Below are 10,839 nucleotides of genomic sequence, written 5' to 3' on the forward strand. Positions count from 1 at the left end.
AAAGGTGAGAGATGAACATAATTGAATATTGAAAAATGGAAATACATATGTAACTAACAAAAACAAATGTATACAAAACGTATTATTTTAAGAGAAATTGAGTGACTAGCGTTAAAAAAATCACATAGTATGCGCAAATACAGTAATTATTAAAACTATAACTTTTAAATGAAACTTTGATTTCTTATCAATAAATTGATGAGAAATTCTATATATCGTTTAGTAAATAAGTTAATTAAAATAAACGATAAGTCTCATCTCTAGTTACCATCATGCGCTATTAATATCAAATAATTATTAAATTAATTATGTATATTTTACCGCCAAAACACATTGTTTGATAATATCAAATATGTGTCAAAGATAAGATTTCTTATATTAAAAAATAACAAACCATCTTTAACCGTTTTATAACCAAGATAGTAACCATACTGGTCACGATGGTAAAATAGTATATATAATAACTATATTTGACAAGCGTAAAGTGTAAAATGAATGTTGTTAATACATTTTGGATTTTTCATTTGCTGACTAACATCGAAGGCTTAGTAGTTCAAACTTTTGTTTATAGCAGCCGGAATACACATGAATAACCAATTTCCACATTTGTTGTCTATTATCAATTTTAATGACTTGTTATAGATTATTGCATATTAAATTCTATAAATTAAAATAATACTTATGAATTATTATTGTCAAATTAGAAATCATAATCCATTTAATTATTTCACTGTTATCATTTTTAGTATTTCCTTCCAATAGTTAATTTTTTCTATCTTACGCTGCTATTTTTTCCAAAAATGTGATCATCCAAATTTTTTATGTGTGTATATTTTTTAACTTGAAATTTAACCAAATGCCACCAACAAGAAGGAGAAGTAAGAATTTTTTCATAATTTACTTCTTTAAATAATAACATTTTATGTTAAATATTCAAAATGAATTATAACTAAACTTTTATTTTTGAATATAATTATAGGTAGTCGTACTTCAGTTCGTAGAGTGTCTGCTCGTCAAGGAGTTCCTAAAGATGTATTAATAGAATTAAGTCCTAGACATGATAAAGCCTGTATGTTTTGTGGGAGAAAAGAAATTAGTGAAAAATTATATGGTCAATTATATCAATTAAATGATGTCATAGTTCATTATTTTTGTATAGTAAGCAATTTATTGTAATAATTAATTAAAATTATTATAATATTCATTTAAAATTAAAATATATGTTATTCAAATAGCCACAAAAAATATTAAAAATTTGCATAAACGTAATTCAAGGAAAATGCTTTTGTGAATGCAAGTTTTTAATATTTTTTTAGCTATTTGAGCTACATATATTTTAGTTTAAATTAAATGTTATAAATATATTTTTCATTTAAAAGGTATTAGCTACTAGTCAATAATTCTTATTTTAAAATTAATTATATTTTTTCAGTTGCTTTCTTCTCAAGCTATTCAAAGAGGTCAAGACAATGAAGGAATATGGGGTTTTTTATTAAATGATATTAAATCTGAAATTGAAAGAGGATCTAAAGCAGTAATTATTCTTTTAATAATTGTTAAAGATTATGTATCTTGTATTCTGTAGTATTTGTACTAAGAATACTTAATATTAATTTACATTATAATTTAATTTTTTAGGTATGTATTTATTGTAAAAAAGTTGGAGCTACTATATCTTGCTGTTCTTCTAAATGTCGAAAAATCTTCCATCTTCCATGTGGGATGGAGCACGGATCTATGCATCAATTTTATCAGACTTTTAAGTATTTAATTAAAATATATTGCATTTCATGATAAAATTTTCATCAAATATTGAGCAATATTTATAAATTTTAGATCATTTTGTCAGCAACATAGAATAACTCAAACAGTAGATTTACAAGAATTACAAAAGTCAGCTTGTGTACAGTGTGCTATTTGTAAAGAAGATGTAAAACCAACTCCTTTACCATCATCTTTGTGGGCTCCATGTTGTAAACGTAATGCATGGTTTCATCGTAGATGTATTCAAGAGTTAGCTTTAAGTGCAGGTTACTTTTTCAAATGTCCATTATGTAACAATGTTGACATATTTAAAGCTAGAATGTTAACTCTGGGCATATACATTCCTTCTAGGTAATTATATGTATTTATTCAACCAAAATAATTAATTATCATTAAAAAAATTAAACAAGAATCATTATTGAAAGTTTTTATTAGCATAAAATATTATGAATATTAATATTAAAAAAGAAAAATAATAATAATAAAATCATTAATTATTTAATAGTTATAATCTATCATAGTTTAAAGTAGCCTAGTATTTTATAACTTCTAACTATACATTGTGTATTTTTCTCTATACTAAACTAGAATTAATATTTAATTAATCTGAGTACTTTTTGTTTTTTTTTAACTTAATGTCAACAAATATTTGTTGTGACGTGTTAGTTAGAATATTGTAAGTAATTATTTTATGATTTAATCTGAAATATCTTGATCATTTTTAGATACTTAATTAAGTTGTGAAAGACCATTAATTAAGTATATTTGGAGTATAATTGATGATAAAATTAATAAAATCTATCAAATTATATTCCTTCTTAAAACTTAAAGAGTTAATCTTAATTCAAGAAGTCTTTTAAATTTATTATTATGTTATTGACATATAGATAAAAGGAACAATCAATATTGAATTAATAACTTACTAGGTTACTTTAATAAAATATCCTTAAAAAAAATTAATCGATTTTAAAGATTAAATGTAAAACATTTTCATAACATTTTATAGAAAAATGTCAAAACTTTATCTAAATTTAACTTAATATAAGTTTATATTTGAACAAATCTTTAATCATTGGTTTAGTTAAACTTTATATTTTTTAGTGTTATAACTTATTACATTACCATTCTATACTATTTTGTCAATTATAATATTATTGTTTAATGAATGAAATTGAAAAATACAGAAAAAATTATTTGAACGACACAATTGATACAAAAATAAATTCTTGTTAATAAGTTTTCTCTTGTGAATAGAAAATAAGTTCTCTTAGTTTTAACTTTTATTTAAAACAATTTAATTATTTTGTTATATCCTTATTTTTATCATAAAAGTTACCTAAAAAAAAAAAAATTAAAATAAACTGAACGCTTATTTTAAAAAATGAATAGAAAAGAAGATACCTAGTATGCCATTATTTAAATATAGTCAAACGCGCTCACTGTGTGACGCTCCAAATAATTTTTAATCTGTAGAAACCGTTACCTGAAAAAATTAAATCACAGGGACGCTTCATGGGAAACTGTGCCAAATGCTTATGCTGAATTGTTAGAAAGACATAGTACATGTAATGCTGATACTTGTTTGTGCCCACACCCACAAAAAAGAAACTATCAACAAGAAACGTAAGTTTTTAATAAAATTTTGTAAAAAATATTTAAATAACAATAAATACTATTTTTAAGTGGTTCATGGGAAATTATCCTTTGTTATACTTGTGGTTCAAGTGGGACTCACACTCTCTGTAGTTCAATTAAATGTGATCAACCTTGGTATTGTAGTTCTTGTCAATCCATTACAGGTACGGTATATTTATTTAAATTTTTTTTTTTTTTTTAATGCTTTATAAGCTTATTAAGAGCTATAGTAGCCTCCTTCAAAGGAGGAAGTTTCTAAACCATTGATACTCCGGAACGGTTGTTTAGAACGTAGTCAAAGAGAGGGATGGCGATTCCAATTACCAAAATAATCTCTCATTCAGTAAATGAAGCCACCCGTAACTAGTTACAAACCCGAGGCGATGTGCGTCAAGCACTGCTGTGTTACCAACTCGGCCACACCGTTCCTCTTATTTTTCTGATTAAAATAATTATACAAAGTGATTCATTAAAGTTATGAGACTCATTTTTTTTATAAACTATTGATAATTTTTAAAAATACTATGTAGTTTAACATTTTTATTCTATTTCTGTAGGGATAAATAACCATAACTTTAATTTTCTTTAATAGAACTCCTGTTTCTAGTTTGATGATATGATAGGAAAAATTTGTTATAACAACTTTTATCTGGTGAACTATTCTGTTATTGCTTGTTAAAATAAAATGATTTTTAACCAATTTTTGATGAATAATAACTGTTTAACATATATTAGTTGTCTTTTCATTATGATATTATATATAAACAAATTTCTATTGAAAACTCTAGTTTTCATATCTATCACTTACGATAGCAAAAATAAATATTGATAATAATTTATGGTTTATTGAAATAGATTATTGTCACCTCTGATATTATGTGAACCAAATTAATAATGAATTTAAATTTTATATCAAAATTTTAAAACAATTTTAAAATGGTTTATCAGATTAAAAGAATCAAAGGAACAAATCTGTTTAAAATTAAAAAATATATAACTCAAAAAGCCACAATAATTACTAAAAAAAAACACTATGTTAAGCACTGATGGTAACATTGTTCCCAAAAGATGCTTAAGCTTTTAGAGTTAAATTTTTTTTTTTTAAGTTAGTATTTTAAATTATTATTATAGAATAAAATTAAATAAAAAAAAAAATTCCATAATTTCATCAACCTGGAGTTCCATTAAAGAAAATATATGTTAGGATTTTTATTTTTAATAAAGAGATGAAAAAAAATTAACTACATATCATTGTTGATTTTTTTTGAATAAAACAATATTTTGTTTTCAGAAATGAAAAATTCTAAATTGTGGTTAATAAAATGAGTGTCTCATCTTTAATCATACACTCTGTATACAAATAAATATATATTGTTATCTGTATATTTTTATGAAGTTCACTTACATTGCAATAATTACTAATGTAATATTATTAAACAAATGGCATAATACATATCAATATATTTTCTCTATTGAAAGCTTATTTACTATTATCTTTTAAAATAAATTTTAATACTTGGAATACACTTCTTTACATAATAATATTATACAAATAAATATATATAAATTTAACTCTTGAATAAAAATTGAAAATTACTTGTATAAATACTAGGAAAATATATCATAATTTCAAAATGGATTTCTACAGATTTTTAATCTAGAATTGAGTTTAGAAAATTTAACATTTCTAAAATTAACTTTTAGAAGGACCTAGAGAAGCTAAACGAAGACGTTTAGACGACAGTATAGTTTTTAGTAATGGCATTTCTCAAAATGAAGAAAAACATTTAGGGGAATCTATAAGACTAAATGCCAACACAGATACTACTACACATAAAGAATCTGAAGAAATTTTAACTACATCACAACCTTTAGATACTTCAATAATTGTAATTGACAGCAGTGATGAAGATGATGATGTACAGGTATAATATATAAAAAAAAATATACATTAACAATAGGTTATTTAAACAGTAGCCCCTACTTGTTGAAAATACAAGTTGAAAATTATTTGTTATTTTTTCCAGGGTTGGCCCAATAGAATGCGTGTAGTATTATCTAAGTATTTCAAAATATTTTCTAAGTTTTGTACGTATAAATCGCATGTATTTTATAGGGTATTAAAAGCTTCAATATTAACAATTATGAGCTTCTAGTAGTGTCCTTATATTTTAACTAATTGTTTTACAAAGCTCTTGTCTAATTAATTCTGCTAATATTACACTAAAATAATACTGTATTTCTATTAAATTTTTAAAAAAATTCTAAATTTTAAACTTTCAAATTGATTTGAATATGTAAATATACCATCATAATTAAAGTGTCATATATATCATTGGTGAAAATGAAACTAACATTGACATAACATAACCTGTTTATAATTTATAATTTTAATTAGTACTAAATTAACAAAAAAAAAACTATTTGTCTTAACTCGTTGTTAAGTATATTTTATTCTTCTTAATATACTAATGTAATCTTAAATAACTACTACTAAAATATTTTACACTTATAAATAATCAGATTTTTATCTATTTTATTTCGTCATTAGTTATTGTTAATATAATATGTACAATATATTGTTTATTAAAATTAGGTAAAATTTTTCTTTTTTATTAAGAACAACTAAATATTTTAATTATTTAATTTTTATCAACAATAATTAAAAATTAAAGTTTATTTAAACTACTTATAATTATAATTTCAGGTTAATTAAAAATTGTGACCATTATACTTTTGTTTTCTTGATATTTATTATTTTATTTGATATTATATTACAAACTGAAGTCTGAATACAGTTAAGATAAGAGATAAAAAAAATTAAATATAAAATGGTACTTATTAAAAAAAAACAGTAATTAAATAAGTATAATTCAATTAAAGTGACAATAATTTGTTGTTATAAGTGCTGAATAAGTAATCAAAATGGTTACTAATAGTATTATCATATTATAAAATAATGTTAACTGATAATAATAATATATATCTGCGAAAGGTATAACAGTATACAGTAATGTACAAATTAAATTTCACCTTAATTTTCTTTTAATGTTAAAATTTGTCAAATATCATAAAGTTAGACTTTAGTTAATCATTTTTAATGTGTTAAATTTTCAAGTATACATGATCTTATAAAATTATCATTTACAAAATTCTGGGCTTTGTTTAAGTAACCATCTGTTGAGTCAAGTTTATTATTACTTTTTACTATGATGTGTTTATTTTTAATTAAGAAATTTGTTTTTAGCTGGTTGGATATGTGGACCCTCCAAAAATGGTTAGTCGCCTTCCTTCTAGTCAATTACCAGTTATATCAAGTTATATATCAATGAGCAATAATTTACCAGTTGCAAATGGATTTGATCATGAGTTTTCTTCTTTTCATCAAACAAAAAATGACAGCTATGTTTTTTCTGAGAGTAAATATTATTATATTTTATTTAACTTGAATAGATTAATGTTTTTTTTTTTCAATAAAAATGTATTTAATTCTACTCATAAATAAATATACATATCTTTTGAGAATCACATCTGCTACAGGAGTATATAAGTTCTGTGTGTAGACATTTATGAAAAGACTTGTAAAATCTAAGTTATCAACAAATATTAGTATCTTTATCTCAAACACTCAATATTGAATAAGAACATAAAAAGTAATAATTATATGTTTAATTAACAAATTTTAAATTCTAATTAAAAATTTGAATAATTACATAAGAAATGTACAAATATTATTAAAATTTAACAACCTTTATATTTAAATTACTACTCTAAATTGGGTGAAAATAATTTTTTATTTCACTAAAATTTACATAGCAATTATTTATCAAGAAATACAAATTGTTCTTCTGTCTAAATTTTTTAATTTTTATACAAGAATTAATATAAAAAAAGTTAATAAACTCAAAAATTTTCTTATTTGTTCATTTTAATGTATGAATGTAAATTTAATTTCTAATGTTTTAGGTATTGATTTAACTGTAGATGATGACGACTGAATAACTTCATTATTATATGAAATAATCACTACACAATTTTTAAATGTACAAAATTATTAACTACATAAAATAATTTTGTTACTAAGACTGAATGTTTCCAACTACCAAGGAAATTTATTTTTTAATTGTGCTATTGAATGTACATGTTTTTATATAAATAAAGAGCTCAAATTATAACATCACATTTCTGAATAATTATATTATAACTTAACTCCTAGTTAAAATCTTACCTGTTGTGCTTATAATGATTTTAGAAAAGTATTTTGAGTTATCTGATTATAATTTTGTCTGTTCTTGAATTTTAAAGCTACTATTGTAGCATCTTGGATGTTTTTTTTTTCATTCCATTTCTTCTAAATTAAAGCTAATTATGTTCTAGTTATGAAAGTTTCATTAATTTCATTTTATCACTATTTTTATCTTTTTTTAATTATTTATATCTATTGTTTGTCTATGTAGTATTTCTATTAAGACTATAATTAGTTATCACTAATTATAATTTTAAGTTCATTTAGCTGTTTTTATATAATTTTTAATGTAATATACTTTTTAACAATTTATCTAGTACAAAATATTTTTTTCAGTATAGTATTATTTAATATAATTTACAAAATTATCCACTATTGTCCTTGATAAATTTAATAATTTACAACCATCAAGGGACATGTACAAAATATGATTAATGTGTTACCGAAGTATAAGTAAAAATTTTATTTTTCATTTTAAATTTTTGAGATAAGCATAATTGTAATAAACTATTAATTATGAACATTGTCTAATATATCTACCGTGTATTAGTCTATATCCTAATGCTAAAATTATCCGCCACAACTTGCCAATTTTTCGTTAACCCTATAGATTTCTTTTTACTTCGATTTTTAACGACTTGTACGAGATTAGCAAATTGTAATTTGGCCGTAAAATGCTTATTGTTCACCCAAGATATAAATTTTACATCGTAATAGTCTTCTAAAGAATCTTCGATTTCTAAATGCACTTTTGCCTCATCTCTAGTCAGTAACACGCAATTCCATGGTGACCAGTGCTGTTCCTTTCGCCATCTAACTAATTTTAGCACATTTAATTGACTCGTTTCACTAATAGCAGACTTCTCTTCCCATATAATCGTTACAAGGCGGTAAATTTCGGTTGGTTGCATTATAAAACATTCCGAATGATAAGCGGCCATTTGCAATTCATCATGTCTTAAGGTCTTCAGGATTTTTCGATAAGGTGCCATATCAATGTGTTTGTGGCCCACTTTCTCAGCCCATTCGCAATTGGCGCACACGTTCGTTCTATTAACTCGGCTCTCTAGTGAAAAGTCAGTGGCCGCCAAGTTACGTTTGCATCGAATGCAAGTGTAGACATTCAAAATACGTTTTTCAGTAGGCCTGTAATACGAGTCCACTTCGGGATTCACTTCTGGTTGTCGGATGAAGTGCCGGAATAATTGCTCAATCCTTGACCGAATTGATTTCAAACTGACGGCTTCGGCTTGAATCTTTATTAAGTCTTTTTCCATTTCGATAACGTCCATAAAATCTCGCTTATACTTGTATTTGGATCCGCAAACGAGATTATATAAGTCGTCCAGAGAATGCAAACGATTGTCAGCTTTGCTTAGTAATAACTGAGAAGTGATCTTCAAGTAAATATCTTTTAGTTCTCTTGCTTTTTGATTTCCAACTGTATCCACAGTTAAAAGTTTACCATTTTTATTTTTAAATATTTTTGGTTTGGATGTCTTATTTAAAAAGGTAATATCGTCATGCTTAGTCAGCTCATATTTGAGCTCGAGTCGTTGTTTCTCGACTTCCATCAGGAATTTGATTTCTTTCTTCAACAAATTCATTTGTGCAGTTTTTCTGGTCGATTTGTCAGCTGCAATATCCTTGATGCTCCTTCTTTCTTTTTTTAACCATTTGCTAATCATCGCATAAAGGGTGTTATAATGTTGTTGTTTCAACTCTAATTGCGAGACACTTGATTTGATTGTTGCCGGTCTTTGTTTTTGTTCTGCTTGGACACGTTTCCTATGTTTCAAAACACGACGAAAAGCCCGTTGTATTATAATAACATTTTGGACGACTTTTTCTTCATGTAACCACATCGAGTCTCTTTGATAAGCTTTTGGTGAAACACATCGTATACCGTCTGACGCATTACCCGTTTGTACGCCGGTGTCCATCATCACGTGATTGATGGCCTTGTCAATAGCTGTTTGACAGGGTCTGTCTGCTTGAACGATGTTGGCATAAATTTTTGGTTTGAAATCTGTTTGAGCATTGGCATTGTGATAAACTTTTCCGCTAGAAAGGTCGCGGTAACCACCTAACCACGGTTTCACTCTAGTGCAGTTTTCAATTTCAACGATGATCGTTTTTCCTTTGACTTTTACAGTTATTACATCAACTACCGGTAAATAAAATGAGCACTTGGTAAGTTTTATACCTTCAGCTTGCAAATACAGCTCAAAAGTTCCCAAAGAAGTGGCACCTAGCTGTTTTAAACTTTGATCGTCTTCAAGTACTTCATCTTTGTGTTTTAAAATTATTTTACTCTTGTCAACATTGAGTACCTGGTGCAGATATGATTTCAATGAATCTACACTTGTAGACAAACTAAATGCATATGTTAATGTCTGGTTAGATTGTGTGAAAATTTTTACTGTAACTATTTCATCAGTTTTGTCTTTTCCATATTTTTCCATATTGAAATTAAATTGTTATAGTTTAATTGCGCCAAAAACGTTTGTTCAACTAGTTTAGTAAGCTATAGCAAATAAGCGCCGGCCATAGTAAAATACAAGTATTGATCACGCGGCAATAACCCGGGTAACGTTTCAGCTTTCAATTTCTAGTTCTATTGAAATAAATTCCATTTATTTCTTATTGAAAGTTTTAATTAAGAATTTCAGTAAATACTATGTTTATATATAATAAAGTTATAGACATTTTGATAATAAAAACATGTCATTATTGTTAGAGAAAAACGTCTTCAGACAAGGTCGGACTGGAAAGCCAACAAACTGCAGGACACAAAAATATTGAGGTTGCCTTGAAAAAGAAATGACGAGCATAAAAAAAAGGTCAAAAGTAAATTTTTTAAATCAGATTATGTTAATCATACCAGCTCTTGTCGCTCTATAGAATGCGACTCATGGAAATGGCTATATCGAAATAATAATTTTTTGAATTAAAACAACGTTACTGTTCATTTTGAATTTTTAGTTTAGCTTAAAATAAATTTATTAGATCTATAGTCAGGAATAAACAGTGTTTAAATTTTCCTTGTATTTCGAAGCTAAAAAATTGAAATAATTTTTTAATTATGATAAAAAAATTATTATTTTGGAAGTTATTAGCTTCGATGCGAAGCTGAGAAGGTATTGGTTTTACTAAGATGTGTGTTTTTTTTTTTTTTTTTTTTTTTTTTTTTT

General features: G+C 25.1%; 2 protein-coding genes across 5 annotated transcripts; one reads left to right on the top strand and one right to left on the bottom strand.

Annotated features, from left to right (window-relative positions):
* The first annotated feature begins 472 nt into the window (after positions 1–472).
* Positions 473–7,579, top strand: LOC126893927 (PHD finger protein 7-like). 4 transcript variants are annotated; one of them, XR_007701289.1, is made up of 11 exons: positions 473–878; positions 980–1,158; positions 1,433–1,534; positions 1,639–1,763; positions 1,837–2,115; positions 3,238–3,387; positions 3,448–3,563; positions 5,104–5,324; positions 5,427–5,487; positions 6,647–6,818; positions 7,366–7,579. XR_007701289.1 is itself a non-coding variant. In XM_050664480.1 (10 exons), the coding sequence occupies exons 1-10, from the start codon at positions 857–859 to the stop codon at positions 7,395–7,397; spliced, it is 1,398 nt and encodes a 465-aa protein (XP_050520437.1). In that variant the 5' UTR covers positions 475–856; the 3' UTR covers positions 7,398–7,579. The 4 variants fall into 4 exon arrangements, 2 of the variants coding, with proteins under 2 accessions (XP_050520437.1, XP_050520438.1); XR_007701288.1 differs by lacking the exon at positions 5,427–5,487 and adding an exon at positions 6,940–7,052 and having other exon boundaries at positions 474–878; XM_050664480.1 differs by lacking the exon at positions 5,427–5,487 and having other exon boundaries at positions 475–878.
* A 441-nt stretch (positions 7,580–8,020) lies between these two features.
* LOC126895903 (IQ and ubiquitin-like domain-containing protein) lies at positions 8,021–10,110 on the bottom strand. Its single transcript, XM_050668236.1, has one exon. The coding sequence runs from the start codon at positions 10,108–10,110 to the stop codon at positions 8,197–8,199; it is 1,914 nt and encodes a 637-aa protein (XP_050524193.1). The 3' UTR covers positions 8,021–8,196.
* Positions 10,111–10,839: the final 729 nt, after the last annotated feature.

Source organism: Daktulosphaira vitifoliae, unplaced genomic scaffold, assembly GCF_025091365.1.
Source record: "Daktulosphaira vitifoliae isolate Bord-2020 unplaced genomic scaffold, ASM2509136v1 Scaffold_1, whole genome shotgun sequence".
Lineage (NCBI taxonomy): Eukaryota > Metazoa > Arthropoda > Insecta > Hemiptera > Phylloxeridae > Daktulosphaira > Daktulosphaira vitifoliae.

What these genes read in the sequence shown, in the direction of transcription:
- LOC126895903 (XM_050668236.1), bottom strand. Translation starts at nt 10,110, where the DNA reads ATGGAAAAATATGGAAAAGACAAAACTGATGAAATAGTTACAGTAAAA.
- LOC126893927 (XM_050664480.1), top strand. Translation starts at nt 857, where the DNA reads ATGCCACCAACAAGAAGGAGAA. An exon ending in AGAAACTATCAACAAGAAAC is followed by an intron (nt 3,388 to 3,447) that starts GTAAGTTTTTAA and finishes ACTATTTTTAAG; the next exon opens with TGGTTCATGGGAAATTATCC. An exon ending in ATGAAGATGATGATGTACAG is followed by an intron (nt 5,325 to 6,646) that starts GTATAATATATA and finishes ATTTGTTTTTAG; the next exon opens with CTGGTTGGATATGTGGACCC.